Raw genomic sequence first — 20809 nt, 5'->3', positions numbered from 1 at the left:
ACTCATTTACTGTATATCCTTTGGTGAGAGTGCTGCCCCCAGCAACCATATAGCAACAAAGGGAGTGTCACTACCCCTGTTGTACTGTACATTATCTTTATGAAAACTTTGGTGGCAGGAATAAGGCTTCCCTTCAATCATGGCAGGGAGGCAGAGTTGGAAACCCAGGTACAGAGATCTCACTCATTTAGTGACACTTATTTAGAGTCATTCATTAAGCTTTCTTCTAAAACTTCAGTTTTAGGTGAGGTTTCCCTTTCTGATAATGCTGCTAAGAATATCCAGAAATAATATCTTCTGGGTTGTTTTATTAAGAAAAAAATAAATAAACAAAATAACTGCATGTCTAAAATAAAATGATATAAGCAGCAATTGAGTCACTATTGGGATCCAATGTTTGAACCTGTCCTTGTGCAAGCGGCACATGCACACAAAACTTAAAGTGGGTGAAAACTGTAAACATGAAATTCGAATAAAGCATATACCTGAATAGTGTGTACTTGTCTCAATTAAGAGCACTAGGTGTCATTTCTCTCTGCTGCTTCAATCCTCTGCTATCAGCATGAATCACTTCTGACAAGTTTTTCTGACACCAAGAGAAAAATGGTGACAGGGGAGGGACCTCCAGCAAATTGACAGCCTCAGCTCTGTTCCTGTGAACTGTATGAAGGGGGGGTATGCCCCTTCCCTCCAATCAGCTCTCAGAGCTCTCCTCACTTTCAGCACTCTGACCAATTTTTTCTGAACCCTTCTGTAAATTCAGCACTTTGAACGGATGAAGAGAAGACTGCAGATAAAAAGGTAAAACTTATGTAGGAGGATTTGTTTAATCTCTGTGTATCACCTGAGGCCAGTCACTTCACTAGCTATAAGTAAGGATTTACAACCACTTTAACGGAAACCCAAGACCTGGTCAAGAGTTAGGACATAACATCCTCCTTGTAGTTCTCCAGATAAAATCTGATTTCCCCAGGGTGGAGACGTCCTCTGCACCAGCCATGTTCATCTACTGAGCTTAGTTTTATGAGTTCTCCCTCCTACAGAATGAAACCACAAACAATGGGGGTTAAAGACAACCGCACTAAAGCAGAACTAATCCAGATAAAGCTATATATATATATGTATAGCAAGATCGTGAAAGGAAGTGTCAGTCTGACTACACAAGGCTGATATACCTTGTACAATAGCTGGTGCATAATTTTAAAGGATGTACAGTACAAGCAGCGTGCCAATCTCAAACTGGATCTTAAAGGCTAGGTTCACACACATATATATATATATATATATATATATATATATATATATATATATATATATATATATATATATTTATATATATAGATATGTTTTTTTTATTTATTTTTTTAAATGAATAATAAATGCACATATTTTTACAGAAAAAGGTGCATTTATTTATTTTATACAGGAGTCTGTAAAGTATTGCACCCATGAACAGCGTATTGCGGGTGCAATGTCAGGCTCCTGCAAAATCTTCCTCTAGCTCTCTGCCTTTACCTCCGTACGGCTTTTCAGTTACAAATCTAAAGGAAGAATCGATCAACAATAAGTGTGCTGATTATTGCATTTGTAGTCCATTGAGGGCTACACACCTGTCTGCTGTAGTGGCAGATGGGACTTGTAGTTCATTTATTTACAAAGCAGAGCCAGCCCAGGCTCTGCTCTGCACTACAGAACACCTCCCCCTCTCCTCATCCCCATGTCATAGTACTAAGCATATACCGGAAGCATCCATGTCCTTAAAGAATTGTTGTCAATGGAGCCCAAATTTACTAGTTTTTTGTTTCCCATTAGACAGGATTCACATGGATGTTTGGGGGGGCAGTTAAATAGAAAGTTAAGCCACAGTTTTGCCCCCCTTAAAGTAGAATGAAAAGCTGTATTGCCGCTAAAAATTATCTATTCAAGTGGACCACAAGCCAGAAGAGCAACAAGGGTTGCTACCTGTTTGAATGAGTGAATACTAAGGAGTTGGAATCCTCTCTGACTGACATAACCTGCATATGAACAACAGAGATCAGTATATTAGTTCAATGAGATACCTCCAGGGAATAAATCGAGTGCTGGTACTTGTAGGAGAAATAGGAAGGAGGGAGCACCCACAGTGCCACATCCATAATGTATCAAGGGAAAACAAAGAAGATACCAAATAGATATCAACAGGTCGGACTTTTAAGGCATGGAAGCAAATAGGAAAGTAGAAAAAAATATTTATTTTATTGAAAAATACAATATCATAACAGTGTTCAAAACAATATAAAAATCATATGAAATGATATAATTTGTACATTGAGCCCTTGTCCTGGTACTTGTAGTTCCATAGCCCGTAGCAAACAGAAATACAAGTCTGTTCTATCACACTTTTTATTATTACTACTACTACTAATATTAATGACAGGAAAAGTTCTGGTACTTGTAGTTCCATAGCAAACAGAAATGCAAGTCTGTTCTATCACGCTTTTTATTATTACTACTACTACTAATATTAATGACAGGAAAAGTTCTGGTACTTGTAGTTCCATAGCAAACAGAAATGCAAGTCTGTTCTATCACGCTTTTTATTATTATCAATATGAATATTATTAATGATAGGAAGATATAGCATTATTATTGTTATTATTTGGAAGTGATACTGTTAATATTAATATTACTTTTATTATCAGGAAGAAATATTATTACTATTATTATTAATGATGGGAAGAGATTTTAGTGTTATTATTGGTATTGTTATTATTGAGAAGTGATAGTATTAATATTACTATCACTATTATTGTTAGGAATAAATATTATTATTATAATTATTACTAATATTAATGATAGGAAAATATAGTACTATTATTTATAGTATTATGATTATTATTACTACTACTGCTATTATATTTTGGAAGAAATAATATTATTATTATAACTATTACTCATTTTATTAATGATAGGAAGAAATATTATTATGTGATATTCTTATTGCTATTATTATTGTTGGTAAGAAGTATTATTATTAATATTGTTATTATTATTATTACTAAGGATAGGAAGATATATCAGTATTATTATTATTTTTATGAAGATGGGACTTGTAGTTCATTTATTCACAGAGCAGAACCAGCCCAGGTTCTGCTCTGCACTACAGAACACCTCCCCCTCTCCTCATCCCTATGCCATAGTACTGAGCATACAAGCATCCGTGTCCTTAAAGAATTGTTGTCAATGGAGCCCATTAATATCAATTAATATTTATATTATTATTATTATTACTAAGGATAGGAAGATATATCATTATTATTATTGTTTTTAGAAAGTGATAGTATTAATTATTATTTATATTATCCTTATTAATAGGAAGAGAAAAAATATCATTGTTATTGTTACTATAAGGAAGTAATATTATTATTTTTCAATTGCTACTAATATTATCAATAATAATAGGAAGCAAATGTGTTATTATTATTTGGAAGTTATAGTATTATATTATTTACTATTATTGTTATTGATAGGAAGGGATAGAAGCAGATTCCTCCCTGCTATACACAACCTGTCAGCGTAGCCCCGCCCACCTGTCATTCTCCAACACATAGACTACTATCAGAGCTCCCTTTCCCCTGTGCAGGGGGGCGGTGCTGGTAGTAGATGGGCGGGGCAGACAGAGGACTATAATCATGAGCCTCTTGTAGGCTGTGCCTGGTGTCTTGATGTGAGAAGCATCCCCATCTGACTCTGCAGGAATACACAATGGTGAGTTTCATTTAATTCAATCCTGCTTTGTGTTGTAATACTTTACCACTTGTGATTTAACCCTTCAACTTCTAATATATTATCTCAGATCTGCAGTTTCATGCTGTACACTTGTAGTGCAATGCCTGCAGATTGCATGGTATTTGCATGCTTGCAATAATCTTTTTTTAAACATAGTAGAAATAATGACATTGTTCTTTGTAGTAGTGTCTGCAGGTTGCATCAGTGCAATAATAATAATTGTATAATTATTGCATGGTCCTTTTTTTTTTTTTTTGTGATTGCAATGCATGTTTATTTAGTTGCTGCCTGCAGATGAATACTTCTAGCAATGGAATGCTTTTTGATCATTGCAATATACATGGTTACAGTTATCACCATAATAGAGAACTGGAACTGTTACAGTAATGTAGATCTTTAATATGATCAGATTGATACAATGGGGGAAAAAAATGAGTGGAGTGATTCTCACATGAAGAGTGAGATCTGGGCATCCAGCAGGCTGTCAGAGGAAGAATGTGTCCCCATCAATGTATAACATGTTCATTGGGAATGCAGCACATGTGTGAGCGAGGGGGGCGTGTCTGGTGTGATGTATAGCAAGAGAAGGGAGAGTTTCTATTGGCCGCTGTCAGGTTATGAGGTGGTGTCAGGCCATGGGATGGTCTGCAGACACACAGAGCTGGGCGAGGATTCTGGGAAATTCCATAGATATAAAGCAGCACAAAATAGTATAGTATGGATTTCTCTCTCTGTGTATAATCATTACAGAAGATTGCATAACTCCACCACCTAGCCAGGACTGGCAGATTAGCAGGAACACATTTTTAATTCTAAAATGCACAAACATCTCTCAGATTACAAAAAAAAAACAGGTTTTGTAGGAAGAGTTTAACATTGCAAAGAGTACCTGTCACCTATTCCCCACTGATTTTTTTATTTAGTATTTATCTACAGAGAGAATTTAGCATGCAGCACAATATTTTTAATTATTGGAATCAGTTCCCTAGACAAGTGTTTGCCATAGGTGCACTTGGGGGCTGCAATCACACCTTTGCGTTACAGGAAACGTGAAAAACACAGCAAAGTTCCTTCACCCCGAACTCGCTCATCCATGTCTTTTTGGACCTTTCTTTGAGCACTGGAAGCCCATGTACTTTTTTGAGCCTCAGGAATTTTGCTTCAGGCAACAGAAAATGCAGAGGTATACAGGGACCATTGAAATGAATGAAATTTTGCTTGTTGGACATTTTGGAGCTTTAGAGCTGAGCGTTTTACAAGGTGAAAATCGCTCAGGTGTGAACGGGGCCTAAGGCTGCATTCACACTTCAGTGTTTTGAATCATGGGTAGATTTGCTGCGGTTCTAACCCACCATTTGAAAGCACTGCTGCGTGAGCGACAAATCGCGGGAGTCACACTTGAGATGGCATTTATTTGAATGACACCTAAAATCGCTGTGCGGGGTCTGCCGCGATAAATCGTGCTGCCCAGTGCCTCCAACCCACATTGCGTGAAGCACGTTACCCAAGTAGCTCCTGAACTTTTTTTGGGCAACATGCGATGCGGGTTTCCGTGATTGCAGCGCAATTTACCTTGCAAGAATCGCGGTAGACCCACAACACGATTTTAGGTGTCATTCAGATGAATGGCATCTCAAGTTTGAGCCCCGAGATTTGTTATGCACACATTGGCGCTTTCAAATTGTGGGCACAATCGCGGCAAATCTGCCCAGGATTCAAAAGTGTGAATGCAGCCTAATGCCACGTACACACAACCAGACTTTGCAGCAGACTAGGTCTGACAGTCTTCCCGACGGACTTTCGGCGGAGTTCCGACAGACTTTCCGAATGAATGGACATGGCCACACACAATCACACCAAAGCCTGACGGATTCGAACGTGATGACGTACGACCGGACTAGAATAAGGAAGTTCATAGCCAGTAGCCAATAGCTGCCCTAGTGTCGGTTTTCATCTGTCGGGCTAGCATACAGATGAGCGGATTTTTCAATAGGAACTGGGTCCGGCAGAAAAATTTGAAACATGTTCTATTTCTAAAGTCTGTCAGATTTTTGGACAGCAAAGGTCTGATGATGCCCACGCACAATCGAATTGTCCGGCGGATTCGTTCCGTCAGACCTTTGCTGTTGAAAAGTCCAGTGGTGTGTACGCAGCATAAGGCTCCGTTCACATCTAGGCATTTTTGGGTGATTTTCTCCTCTAAGCCTCAGCTCTGAAAACTGCCAACAAGACGATTCTCATTCATTTCAATGGCCCCTGTTCACATCTGAGTCTTCTGTCGCCTTAAGCAAAACGCCCGTCGCTCAAAAAATGTACATGAACTTGTTTTTTGGCAGATTACAGGCATTTTACTGCTTTACATTGGTTGTCAACTCAAAATGCCTGTACAAAAATGCCAGGAAATGTCATAAAAACGCCTGTAAAAATATGAACAGAGCCTAAATGCTATACTGTATGTGTTCATATTTTGGGGGAAAAAACTCAAGAGTTATGTATATTTTTTATATCTGCATTTTTCCCCATCCTTATGTCACAATCTCTCTTTCTTATCAGGACGCCATGCTGATAATAGCACTGGCTGTGGTCGTAGTGAGCACGTTATTATTCATGATTAAATCTATGGGAACACAAGAAAAGAAGGACCCGGTCACCCTCCTGGACCCTAACACCAAGTATCCTCTTCCTCTTATTGAAAAACAGGTACAAACCCTACAAGCTTCCCTTTACTCTTTATTGTAGTGCAATCAATAGAAACGAAGTGCAATCAATAGAAACGAAATGTGATCACATAAATGCAGTGAAATCGGTAAGTATATGTATGAAGTAGAGAATTCATTAAAAAATGCAAAACTACCCCAAAGCAATGCAGGATTTTCCTCGCAACTAGGTATTTGTTCTGTCTTACGCCTCGTACACACGATCGGATTATTGGCCAACAAAACTGTAAACTTTTGTGCAAAGGGTGTTGGCCCAAATTTGTATTGCATACACACGGCCACACAATTGTTGGTCAACAATCACGAACGTAGTGACCTACTACGTGGTTTTTCAGCTCTTTGAGCACAGTGGGGGCCCAGGAGAAGTGTGATTTTCTCTGCATCAGTGGGCATGCGGGTACTGGTAGAAGTAAATCTGGCCATAGACAGATCAAAATGCAGCTGGTTCAGCAGAAACCGTCTAAATTTCGATCAGTCTATGGGCAGGCTGTGCTGTTTCACTATAGGGGATGACAAGGGACTAAATACCTTTTTGTTTTGTTTTTTTTGTTTTTTTTACAAAAATCTTGTATAATTAGCAGTAATTAGCATGGATTCATGAAGAATCATTCTTGCCAAACCAATCTATTAACCTTCTATGAGGAAGTAAGCCTCCATCTAGATAAAGGAAGGCCCGTAGACGTGGTGTATCTGGTTTTTGCAAAAGAATTTGACACAGTTCCCCATAAATGTTTACTGTACAAAATAAGGTCCGTTGACATGGACCATAAGGTGAGTACATGGATTGAAAATGGGCTACAAGGGCGAGTTCAGAGGGTGGTGATAAATGGGGAGCACTCAGAATGGTCAGGGGTGGAAAGTGGGGTCCCCCAGGGTTCTGTTCTGGGACCAATCCTATTTAATTTATTCATAAACGACCTGGAGGATGGGGTAAACAGCTCAATCTCAGTATTTTCTGACGATACTAAGCTAAGCAGGGAAATAACTTCTATGCATGTGGAAACCTTGCAAGAAGATCTGAACAAATCAACGGGGTGGGCAACTACATGGCAAATGAGGTTTAATGTTGAAAAATTTTAAATAATGCATTTGGGTGCCAAAAATAAAGACGCAACCTACTCACTAAGGGAAGAGCCTCTGGGGGAATCTAGGATGGAGAAAGACTTGAGGGTCGTAGTAGATGATAGGCTCAGCAATGGCATGAAATGCCAAGCTGCTGCAAGCAAAGCCAACAGAATATTGGCATGCATTAAAAAGGGGATTAATTCTAGAGATAAAACGATACTTCTCCCGCTCTACAAGACTCTGGTCTGGCCTCACCTGGAGTATACCGTCCAGTTCTGGGCACCAGTCCCCAGGAAGGATGTAATGGAGCTGGAGAAAGTCCAGAGAAGGGCAACAAAGCTATTAAAGGGACTGGAGGATCTCAGCTATGGGGAAAGACTAAAAGCACTGAACTTATTCTCTCTAGAGAAGAGACGCTTGAGAGGGGATATGATTTCGATGTACAAATTCCATACTGGTGACCCCACAATAGGGATAAAACTCTTCCACGCAAGAGAATTTAAAAAGACACATGGCCATTTATTAAAAAGAGAAGCACTTTAAGCTTAAACTACATAGAGGGTTCTTTACTGTTAGAGCGGTAAGAATGTGGAATTCTATTCCACAAGCAGTGGTTATAGCAGGGAGCATCAATAATTAAAAAAAACTGAAAAAACTGACACCTTAACGACCACAACATACAGGGATATACAATGTAATATACACATAAAGCACACACAGGTTGGACTTTTGTCTTTTTTCAACCTCAGCTTCTATGTAACTATATCCACCAGCAGTGATCATTGTATTTTACTTTTGGGGAAGGTTCATCACACTTCCTGCTGTCAGAACACAATAGCGGTGCTGGAGGGATTGCCCCATCAATAGAGTGAATGTTGAATGGGAATCAAGCAACATTCTTTTTTTTCATCCCATGGTTGAAGGAAAGAAAATTGCAAAATGCATGGCCTGCCTAAGTATTTACTAATAATTATTGGGCACTACGGGTTTAGCTACAATAGCTTTAGACTGTCTCAGTATTAATTATAAGCATTTAAAAAAAAAATCAGGGCGTCATCCATCTATAGCGACTTGGGTCCCATATGGGATCCTGGGCACTGTAACCTACTTCTTCTTACTCTCAGTAATATATTTTATTGGGGGGTTTAATTGTTTTGTTAACTCATCATTATTGCTGTTTGCAGGAAATAAGTCATGACACCAAGAAATTCCGATTTGGTCTACCATCATCGGAGCACATTTTGGGACTTCCTATAGGTAAAGATGATGAGATTGACTCCTTTTGAAAGGAGAAAACAACATCAATGTACATGCCACAGCAAATTATTATCAATATTAACCTTAATTTTCCATATGTAGTAGTTGCTGGAAAGTTAGACCGGTTAAGAGTTTCTTATATCTCTCTGGAACTCTATTAGAGAGCTAGTAGTAGTGACAATCGACTTCACATTTCCAGTTATATGAGACTGACTAGCTATACTATGATCTGGAAAAATGAAGACCTTCACAGACTTTACTGGTGAGATGTATATGCTGAGTTCTGGGGTCTTCATACCTATTATGACTAGGGATGGTCCCAATGTTTGAGTCAAACCTAAGTTCGACTCGAATATCGTGTGTTCGCGGCAAATTCGAAAGCCGCGGAACACCCTTTAAAAGTCTGTGTGAGAAATCAAAAGTGCTAATTTTAAAGGCTTATATGCATGGTATTGTCATAAAAAGTGTTTGGGGACCCGGGTCCTGACCCCGGTGGACATGTATCAATGGAAAAAAAAAGTTTTAAAAACTGCCATTTTTTGGGAGAAGTGATTTTAATAATGATTAAAGTGAAACTATAAAAGTGTAATTTTCCTTAAAATTTTGTACCTGGGGGTTGTCTATAGTATGCCTGTAAAGTGGCGCATGTTTCCCGTGTTTAGAACAGTCTGACAGCAAAATGGCATTTCTAAAGGAAAAAAAGTAATTTAAAGTACTCCCGGCTACAATGAATTGTCGGTCCGGCAATACACATAAAAGTTCATTGATAAAAATGGCATGGGGAACCCCGAACCAAAATAAAAAAAAATAAAAAAACTCCACCAAACACTTTTTATGATAATAACTTGCATATCAGCCTTTAAAATTAGCACTTTTGATTTTTCATGTTCTTGTTCCATAGACTTTAACGGTGTTCGCGTGTTCGAACACATCTTTTGCCTGATCGAATGTTCTGGTGCGAACCGAATGGGGGTGGGTGTTCTCCCTGTTGGATTTCTTAAAAAAAAATATATTATCGAGAATGCAATTAATTTGTGGCAAAGCTGGCACTTACTTTATACCATGATGGCTGTCTATTAGCTATAGTCCACAGAATGTTCACATAAACATAGGGGTTGATTTACTAAAACTGGGAAGTGCAAAATCTAGTGCAGCTTCATGGTAGCCAATCGGCCTCTAACTTCAGCTTGTTTAATTAAGCTTTGACAATAAAACCTGGAAGCTGATTGGTTTCTATGTAGTGCTGCACCCAAATTTTGCACTCTTCAGTTTTAGTGAATCCACTGAATGTCTAGATATCTACAATTCTCTAGAATTAGCAAAATCTAAAAAAATGGCATGTTTTTTATTGAGTATAACACTTTTATTACATATAATCTTTTTTATAGGACAGCACATCTACCTCTCAGCTAAAGTCAATGGCAGCTTGGTGGTTCGGGCGTACACCCCGGTGTCCAGTGATGAGGTGAAAGGTCACGTTGATCTGGTTGTAAAGGTAAAATGTATTTATGTAGATACGAGTAAAGGTAGTACTGAACAATAGAGTACTGGGTTGGGAGGTGGGGAGAATTTGTCCCCTTCGTTGGTGTAAACCAGTGTTTCCTAATCTTTTCTCAGTCACAACATCCTATAAAAATATGCAAAATCTTGGCGCCTTTAGTCTGAAATCAGAAGCCCCTTCCCCCTTTCACTGGAGTGTCCGAAATCTCACCATTCCACATCAGAGTCCTCAATCCCATGCTTTTATGTCAGAGTCACATTGGAGTCCTCAGCCCCTCCACTTTCACATCCGAGTCTTACCTTCTAGCTGCGGTTACATGCCAGTTGGCAGGAGGCAGATCAAGTTTAGATAAAGGCAGACTTTAATTCTCTTCTGAAACAGGGGCGGACTGACCATTAGGTTACTCGGGCACTGCCCGAGGGCCCCATGCCACCAAAGGGCCCCATTAGGGATGCCAGCATCAATAAAACCAGGGACAGTATGTAAAAATATGTTTTTTTTGTTTTGTTTTTTAATCCCAAGATTATAGCTGCTCAGCATCTCCAGTACCTTTTCAGTGTGTGTATGTGTATTCTGTGTGTGTATATTGTGCGTCTGCGTGTGTATAATCTTTTGCCTGGGGCACCATAATCTCCAATTGCCCGAGGGCCCCATAATCTTCTCCTATTGCCTGGGGCCCCATAATATACTATTGCCCGGGGGCCCCATGAGTTGTCAGTCCGCCCCTGTTCTGAAAGCTGTTGCAGCCCTGAATTATTGTTCACATCTTTATGATGCTTGCGTTTGGCCTGCTGCACCATGGAAAAGCATAACACCATCCAAAAATAAGGAAGCAGGGCACCTCTGATGAGCCCAGATGGTACCCAAGGGTGCCGCAAAGTTCTAATTGATAAGTGCTAGTGTAAATAATATCTGCTGTAATGCTGGTGTCCCTGAATAGTGATACATCCCTAATATAACCTCATTCAGAACAAGACTTGCAGTCAGCGATAGGCGATGAGCTTTATATATCCATCTGCTCCCTAGTCAGACCTGTGATCACAGAGCCTGACAGAGGAAAGGAAGTTGTCCGGCATAACTTTCTTTAAGATGTTATTTTCTCCAAAAATTAAATAAAAGGTTGTGCACTAATATATAATTTATTACTATGATTGCTTTTGCAGTACAGTTGGCTAGGTAGTAAAGTTTGTCTTTGCACTAATGCCCCATACACACCATGAGATTATCGGACAAATCATCGTCCGTTTTTTTTTTGGGGGGTTTTTATTTGCATGTTAATCTCTCGTCGAATCTGATGAATTTACTAAAGTCATGAAAATTCTCATACAACAGAATGAAAAAATTCGGAAGTGATGTAATGTGTTGTAATGCATCTGTATTGCATTTTTGAACGATAGCTGTACCGATTAAACGAAAATCGTACGATCTGGCATCGTACGAAAAAAAAATTTGTGCATGTCTGATAGAATAATATCGGATGAGCTGTCCCGATTGGCTCTCGAAAGCTCTGTACTAATGATCCGATTATCGTACAATCGATTTAAATGTGGCATTTTTCATCTGATTTTCTGATCGTGTGTATGGGGCATTATACCCTCTAAATGTTCCTGTAAACTGTCCGTGGTCCAGGATGCACCTTTCTGTGAATGTCACCATTTGGAATCTGGTGTTTGAATCCGGATCTTATTGGTATCTACTGCAGGTTTTGAGAAATTCTAACAATAGTCGGTTCTGCCTTTCAGGTTTATTACAAAAATGTGAACCCCAAATTCCCAGATGGAGGAAAAATGTCCCAGTATTTGGACAGCTTAAAAATAGGGGACACGATTGACTTTCGGGGGCCTAATGGTCTTCTAGTCTACAAAAGAAAAGGTATGTTAAAAGGAAACTTTTCCTAAGTGAAACATGGGGGGGGGGATTTACTAAAACTGGAGCGTGCAAAATCTGGTGCAGCTCTGCACAGAAACCAATCTGCTTCCAGGTTTTAGTGTCAAAGCGTCATTGAAAAAGCTGAAGTTAGAAGCTGATTGGTGACCATGGACAACTGCACCAGATTCCAAATGCTCCAGTTTTTGGAAATCTCCACCATATATTCTGTTGTTGGTTTATTCTCATTCTGCAAATTGTAGTTACTTGGTTGTCATGCTGAACCTCTGGCTTTAACACTTTGAGTTGATGACCCTGAACAAGTATAGAGATAATGACTTCTGACTTTACTCTGAGTATGCTAATCTGCATACTTGTTCCAGGGCAATGGCTTGGAGTACTGAAGGCAGAGGATCAGCAGAAGGAGTGATTTGCCCTTTACATACTTGGGCTCTTTTCTCTGCTTTACAGTTCTATACAGTTGTAGTGTTTTATTGCTGCTCCTTGAGCTTTTTTCCCACAGAGACATTTAGCTGTTGTGGGTCCCTCCAGGTGCTTTAGTACACTGGGAGGGATAGGTGCAGTCCCACTGCCTGTAGCCTATGAAAACTCTGTGGCAAGTGGTGATGAACATTTCATTTTTCATAGTTAGGTTGAATAAAGACACCAGTCCATCCAGTTAAACCTGTGAGTGTCTACAATTGTCCCTATCGCTGTACATTGCACACTCACATCAGTCCCTACCCTCAAGGAGCCCACAATCCAAGGTCCCCATTCATATACTAGGGCCAATTTTGGACAGAAACCAATTAACTTACCTGCATGTCTTTGGATTGTGGGAGGAAACCAGAGTACCCGGAGGAAACCCACACAGGCACAGGGAGAACATGCAAACTCCATGTCATGGTTGGGATTTGAACCAGCGACCTTCTTACTGCTAGGCAAGAGTGCTAACCACTACACCACTGTGCTGCTCAACATTGTACCAAGTGGTGCCTGTGTTTAGGTTCCTACGCATTCAGGGACAAATGCTCGGAAAGCAGATCTTTTGTATTCCAGTAGTTCACCCCTCAAGGCATAGGGCCTTAATCATGAGTGTCACTCTGTACAGTGTTCAGCCTAGTTAAGCCTTAGCTTGCCATAAACTTTGGCAGGCTATCGGCAGTCGGGCTGAACACTGCAGCTATCTTTTCTGGGTGCTATGTAATGCCAGGAGGGATGCACAGCAGCCAGACAGCCATGTGTGCAAGGACATTACAAAGCAAATGTATGGGTTGGCCTACCTATCAAACATGGTGCACTGTGGCTGTAACGCAGTTAGATCAGTGATACTCAAGCAGGGTTCCTCCAGAGGTTGCTAGGGGTTCCTTCAGCATTGGGCCATTTCTGCCTCTCGGATAAATTCCCACCGACACCATTGATCTTTTTAGCTATCTGTAAGGAAAAAATTCTTCCCAATGACCGCAAGTGTAAGGACCATTCTTCCCACTGACCATCACACTAATGTATCATGAGTTGTAGATTTCTCATTTTAAGCAGGGGTTCCCCGAGACCGGAGAACTATTTCAAGGGTTCCTCTGTGTTGAAAAGCTTGAGAAAGGCTGAGTTAGAGCTTCATAGTAGGTAAACTGTTTTAAGTCCAGCCTTTGTGACAACCATGGCTGCCTCCTAGAGACAGTGGAGAAATTAGTGTAACTTTTAAGGGACAGGATGTGTATTATATTGAGGGCCACCAGGTGAAAATAAAGTGGCTAAAAGCCTAAGAAAGGAAAAAAAAAAAAAAAACGAATGCACCCACCACATCTAAGGACTGGTAAACTGCAATACACTATATTGTCAAAAGGATTGGGACGCCTGCCTTTACACACACATGAATTTTAATGGCATCCCAGTCTTAGTCCGTAGGGTTCAATATTGAGTTGGCCCACCCTTTGCAGCTATAACAGCTTCAACTCTCCTGGGAAGATTGTCCACAAGGTTTAGGAGTGTCTATGGGAATGTTTGACCATTCTTCCAGAAGCACATTTGTGAGGTCAGGCACTGATGTGGATGAGAAGGCCTGGCTCGCAGTCTCCATTCTAATTCATCCAAAAGGTGTTCTTTCGCATGGAAGTCAGGACTCTTTGCAGGCCAGACAAGGTCCTCCACCCCAAACTCGCTCATCCATGTCTTTATGGACCTTGTTTTGTGCACTGGTCCAAATCATTTGGTGGAGGGGGTATTATGGTGTGGGGTTGTTTTTCAGGGGTTGGGCTTGGCCCTTTAGTTCCAGTGAAGGGAACTTTTAAGGCGCCAGCATACCAAGACATTTTGGACAATTTCATGTTCCCAACTTTGTGGGAACAGTTTGGGGATGACTCCTTCCTGTTTCAACATGACTGCTCACCAGTGCACAAAGCAAGGCCCATAAAGACATGGATGAGCGAGTTTGGGGTGAAGAAACTGACCTTAACCCAATAGAACACCTTTGGGATGAATTTGAGCAGAGACTGTGAGCCAGGACTTCTCGTTCATATCAGTACTTGACCTCACAAATGTATTAGACACACTCCTAAACCTTGTGCACAGCCTTCCCAGAAGAGTTGAAGCTGTTATAGCTGCAAAGGTGGGTCAACTCAATATTGAACCCTATGGACTAAGACTGGGGTGCCATTAAAGTTCATGTGTGTAAAAGGCAGGCGCCCCAATACTTTTGGTAATATAGTGTATGTAGTGTTCGTAGCTATTACATAGTTACATAGGTTGTTTGGTTGAAAAAAAAGTATATATAGTGTATATTACATTTTAGTATTTGGGATTACATACACTTCAATGTATAATACAAATATAGAAGAGCAAGCATGTAAAAATGTGACAGTCACTTCAGAAATGAATTTAATATAATTCAGCTTATCTGTCCTTAGATGTGATAGAAACATTTGTATCCTTTTTAAAACATTTTTTTCTTTATTCATCACCTGAAGATCCTTTCCGTAACACACTACTTGTCCTAGAGCGACAACACTCTCTCTGTGTCTATAGAGTGTTGTCACCCTAGGACAGAAATTGTACTAGGACTAAAGAACAGCCCCTCTCCTTATTGCCATAATATAAGGGGAGGTGTTCTGTAGTCCATGGAGAGAACTTTGATTAGTATTGGCTGATAACAGAGACAGAGAGCACAAGGTATCAGCCTATTAGATTTATAATGGGATCAGCAGGTATTTTTTGCACAGATAAAACAAAATACTTTCAATGGTCTATTTGATGGGCCAAAAGTGAGCAAATAAGAGAAGTTTGTTGTAAATGGTTTACATACACTTTAAGGTAACCACTTCAATAACAAGTCAAAATGTCTGCTCATTATTATTATTTTACTATACTTCTCTTTGAAGACTGATTTGTACCTGTATACAAATTTCTCTATAATCACTGTTTTTTTTGCAGGTGAATTTGCCATCCGAGCGGACAAAAAGTCTGAACCTCGACTGAAGACCACAAAACACATTGGGATGTTGGCTGGAGGGACTGGTGAGTGCTGAAATGACCTCTTACCCAGGGGCGGACTGATAACTCATGGGGCCCCCGGGCAATAGGAGATTATGGGGCCACACAGTAGACACAAACACACACAGTATACAATCGCACAGTATACACAGACATGTTTCTATTGGTTGAGAAGGTACTGGAGAGGTGGGGCAGCTATAATCTCAGGATTTTTAGACCAAAAGGATGTCGGTAAGGGACATTTCAGAGACAGATGTAAAAAAAAAAACACAAATTTTAACATACTGTCCCTGGTTTTACTGAGGCTGGCAACCCTGATGGGGCCCTTGGGCATTGCCCGAGTGGCCCAATGGTCAGTCCGCCCCTGCTCTTACCTGATTCATGCCTTGGTATGACCAGTTTAGTGACATTTATGTCTGATAATGAAACACAACTTCACCTGCATATCTGCATTCCAAAACATGAATTTACTACTGCCTCTCATTCTTGCTGTCAGAAGCGGGAATGAGTCATTTGTTGTTAAGGAGTTGGCATCTGCCAGCTTCCTAACAACGATGAGTCATCCCTGCTGTCAGCAGGGGAGTCCTCACTGGCAGCTGAATGTAAACAAAAGCATAAAGAAAAAACAGAATGGGGGGTCCCCCACAAACCTATATGCCCTTCAGGTCTAGTATGGATTTTAAGTGGGGCCTCACACCAAAAACAAAACAAAACAAAAAGTGTGAGGACCCACCCAAAATGTATTCAAGGCTCTAAGGCCTGGAATGGAGTTTAAAGGGAATCCTACGCTAAAAAATGGCGTGGGGGCCCCCCAAAATCCATAAAAGACCCTCATCTGAGTATGCAGCCCAGCTGGCAAAAAGAGGGGGGATAAGGGAGCCCCCCCTCCTGAACCATACCAGGCCACATGTCCTCAACATGGAGGCGACACTTGCCAGGGAGGGATATCCCCTGGCAAAGCACAATGTCCCCATGTTGATGAGGACAATGTCCACTTCCTCACAACCCTGGCCCAGAGGTTGTGGGGGGGGGGGGTAGTTTATCAGCATCTAGAAGCCCTCTTTAAGAAGGAGACCCCCAGATTCTGCCACTCCTATGTGAATGAGTATGGACTACATAGTAACCCTATTCATTTATGGAAATAAAAAAAGTCAAAAGTAAACAAAAACACAAGCACTGTTTTTGACAAGTCCTTTATTAAAAAATACAAATAAATATCTCCCTCAATGTAAATCCATCATCAACCACGATGAATGCCGGCCATCAACCCCCCCCCCCCCTTCACCTTGCCATTAAGTAAACAAAGAGGCAAGGGTCAACCAGTGATGTCACCAGTTGAGTTGCCCCATGATGTCATTTGGAGACCCCATCCTCGTGACTCCATAGGATCTCAGTCGCACTGCATGCATGTGTATGAGCTCAATAGAAAATGATGTTATTTCACTTGTCATGTAATTCAATGTGTTCCAACTTACTGAAGTTGTCTTCACAGTTTTTAGTTTTTATTTTTGTCCTTTGTGTATGCCGAATGCTCTGAAGTTATTTCATAGTGAGTTTAATGGCTTTTGTTTTTGAGCAGTACTGTGGCACTATATTCACTTAAAGTGATATTAAAGGTTCAAGTTTTTTTTTTTTTTTTAAATAACAAACATCATACTGACCTCCACTGTGCAGTTAGTTTTGCACAGAGTGGCCCCAATCATCCTCTTCTGGGGTCCCACGGCGGCTCTCACGGCTTCTCCCCGCATTAGATAACCCCTCTGGGAAGCTCTCTCCCGCTGGGCGGATACCTTGTGGGCGCACTTCTGTGTCATACACTCGCCGTCCATAGTCGCAGAGTGTATGACTCGGCCCCGCCCCCCCTGGCGCCCGTGTCATTGGATTTGATTGACAGCAGCGGGAGCCATTAGCTGCACTGCTATCAGTCTAACCAATGAAGAGCCGAGAAGCCGGGGGAAAGAGCGATGCGGGATTGCACCCACGGAAATTCGGGGCTCAGGTTAGTAAAACGGGACGGCTGGGGGGGCCGGACATTGCAAGGTGTTTTTTTTTTTTTTACCTTAATGCATAGGATGCATTAAAGTGAAAAAACACAAGGGTTTACAACTCTTTTAAAGCTAAGCGCTGTTGTTTTATATTTTAAACTGCGTATTTGTTACCTGATCTGCCTCTGTGCAAACTGTAAGTCATTGTAGTAGCCCAAGCTACTACAGTGATGGCCTCCGTCCTCTGGGTCCTGTGCTGAGCAGCTACCCTTCTTAAAGTGGTTGTAAACCCTTACAAACCACTTTGGCCTACAGGTAAGCCTAGATTAAGGCTTACCTGTAGGTCCAAGAAACATCTCCTAAACCTATACGGTTTAGGAGATATTTACAAAAAGACAGGCACCGCTGTCTACAGCGCATGTGCTGTAGACAGCGGAGCACAGGCGCACTGAGCAGGCCGCAGATCACGGCGATATGCTGCTCGCATTGGCTCCCGTGCGCATGCGCGGGAGTGACATCATCGCAGCTCCGGCGATCACAGCGCCGGAGCAGCGAGACCCGGAAGTCACTCCGGGATACATGGCAGCGGGAAAGATGAAGAAGGAGGACCGTTTCGGGGGCTTCGTTCTCAGGTAAGTTATTCATAATGAGCTAGTATGCTATGCATACTAGCTCATTATGCCTTTGCCTTGCAGGTTGCATTTTTTTTTTTTTAAATAGCCTTTACTTCCTCTTTAATAGTAACTGTAGGGAGTCACTCGTTTGGCATGGCTACCCTTCAAAATATGCCTTGAATTTTTCTGATTGGATGAGGTGGAGAAAAGTGGTGGTGATGTCTTCTGGTCAGCTATATACCTAGCTCTTGCAGATAGGAAGAGACAGCTGCACATGGCCACAAGAGGCCCACACAGTGTACATTAGGGTGACATTCTCTGTCTAGGAGCCACAGTTGCAGCATACAGCCCACTGCTAGCAGTGCAGACTGTGTTGAGGGGAGCGCATATCTCCCTATAAGAGGAACTAAGGTCAAAAACTAAAATGTAATCTGTGATAAAACATTGTCTGTCTTTGTTACATAAATGCAAGGATATAGAGCAGGGTACCTGCTCCCCCTCCAGCTTATCAGCTTCCTTTATTCTGGGGACAACGCAGCTTCCTCACTTTTTTCAAATGGTTCCGTTAGTCCCCTTTTTGCATTATGATGTTATTCAATTAAATAAATGGTGGAGCTGTGACATCATTGTGGGGCGTTGCTTTCTTTACTTAGAAAGCCCTAGCGTCAAGGCTCCACCCACTTCTCACATCTGACCCGCCTATGCTTCACCTATGTCCCGCCCACTGAATCATGGGAAATGTAGTTTACTGTAGGAGATGCAGATGCTAGCATAGAGGAAGGCAACAACGTGCTAGCTCTGCAATACTCCTCCCGCCATCACTACAGTGCCTTGAAAAAGTGTTCATACCACTTGAAAATTGAAAAACCAAAAACGTAAATGTATTGGGATTTTATGTGATAGACCAACACAAAGTGCCACATAATTGTGAAGGGGAAGGAAAATGATAAATGGTTCTCAACATTTTTTACAAATAAATATGTGAAAAGTGTGGTGTGCATTTGTATTCAGCCCCCTTTACTCTGATACCTCAAAGTAAAATCTAGTGCCTTCAGATGTCACCTAATTAGCAAGTAGAGTTCACTTGTGTGTAATTTAATCTCAGTATAAATACAGCTGTTCTATGAAGCCCTCAGAGGTTTGTTAGATAACCTTAGTGAACAAACAGCAAATTTCAAGGGGTATGAATACTTGTTCAAGGCACTGTATCAGGATCTAGCAGCGGAGACACAAATAGAGTAGTTAGAGCAAGCAAATAGGTGTATGCTGCGGTAATTATGATTTTATTTATGATACTTATTAAAATGTGGCACTTTAATGAACTTTATTCACAGTACACTAAAAATATGTAAGCTGCCTTTAATTGTACTATAACTCCTTACCCTGTTCTAATTCCTAATTCCAAACGAACCTTTTCTTCAGCATACTAACTTTATGCTGTGCCCAAACCAGTGGTGCAGAAAACAGTTTGGTGATTGACATTAGCAGTGCCAATTTATTGCCACTTAAAACTAATGATCCGTAGACATTTTGATAAATTGAGTATATTGTGTATATGAGTGATAGATTAAACTGTAATTCCCTGTATTTACCATTGGGCAACAATGCATTTAATTTCAGTGAGAACTTTCTGGGTGATCGGTTTACAGACATTTGGTTTCAAAGGAAGAAAAAATAAAAAGGTTAAAAAAACTGTAGACGAAGCCCTGGTTCACACCAGTGCGGCTTTAAAATCACGCTGCTTCAGCACGATTCCACAGCCGCAGATCAGTGCGATTGGGACCTCTAAATTTGTTGCGACTTCAGTTAACAGAAGTCAATGCAAGTCCAAATGAAATCCGCCAAAATGTAGAGCAGGAATCTTTTTCGGAGTCGCAATGATTTGAACAGTTCCATTGCCGGTAATGGGGTGCGTCTTTGGCAGTTCAAATTCTGGATGGACCCTCTGCACGCTGCTACACCCTTTCTAGCAAACTCTGCAATGGAAAATAGGGATATTTAGTTCACACACATTGCAATATATATTTAAGCTGGCCAACTGCATCAAAGTAATCCCTCTGATGGCCAGTCCTACACTGCTCTACCACTTCAAATTCTACAGTGAACACCATGCCAACGTGGGGCATAAAGACCCAAGATGGGGAACCTAGTCACTTTGCCCCACCTTGGGTCTTTATGCCCCATGTTGGCATGGTGTCCACTGTAGAATTTGAAGTGGCAGAGCGAGCAGTGTAGGAATGGCCATAAAAGGGATTACTTTGATGCAGTTGGCCAGCTTAAATATGTATTGCGAATATGTGTGAACTAAATATCCCTGTTTTTCATTGCATAGTTTGCTGGAAATGGTGTATAGCAGTGTGCAGATGGTCCATGCAGAATTTGTAGTGTTAATATGTGGTCACACCCCTTTAGCACCTGATGGGTTTAAAACACATGTACAAGGTATTCTGATTTAAGCACAGGTATATCTTTTCTCTTTGACAGTTCAATATCGATAAATTGCACCGGTGTGAGCCAGCTAAATCCCATGTGAAGTAAAGAAATACTTGT

At 40.9% G+C, this 20809-nt stretch overlaps 1 protein-coding gene across 1 annotated transcript in view; it reads left to right on the top strand.

Moving 5' to 3' along the window:
* The first annotated feature begins 3609 nt into the window (after positions 1-3609).
* The window catches only part of LOC143939048 (NADH-cytochrome b5 reductase 2), a 29884-nt gene continuing 12684 nt past the window's right edge, over positions 3610-20809 (top strand). The window contains exons 1-6 of the mRNA XM_077460938.1: positions 3610-3747; positions 6322-6468; positions 8735-8807; positions 10196-10302; positions 12051-12180; positions 15601-15684. Coding sequence (XP_077317064.1) covers positions 3745-3747; positions 6322-6468; positions 8735-8807; positions 10196-10302; positions 12051-12180; positions 15601-15684 — 544 coding nt within the window. The 5' untranslated portion in view covers positions 3610-3744. The remainder of the gene's footprint in view (positions 3748-6321; positions 6469-8734; positions 8808-10195; positions 10303-12050; positions 12181-15600; positions 15685-20809) is intronic.

This window comes from Lithobates pipiens, unplaced genomic scaffold, assembly GCF_037356315.1.
Source record: "Lithobates pipiens isolate NorthernLeopardFrog02 unplaced genomic scaffold, aLitPip1_a1.2 Scaffold_10, whole genome shotgun sequence".
Classification (NCBI taxonomy): Eukaryota; Metazoa; Chordata; class Amphibia; order Anura; family Ranidae; genus Lithobates; species Lithobates pipiens.
This window is presented reverse-complemented; position numbering and strand designations above follow the sequence as displayed.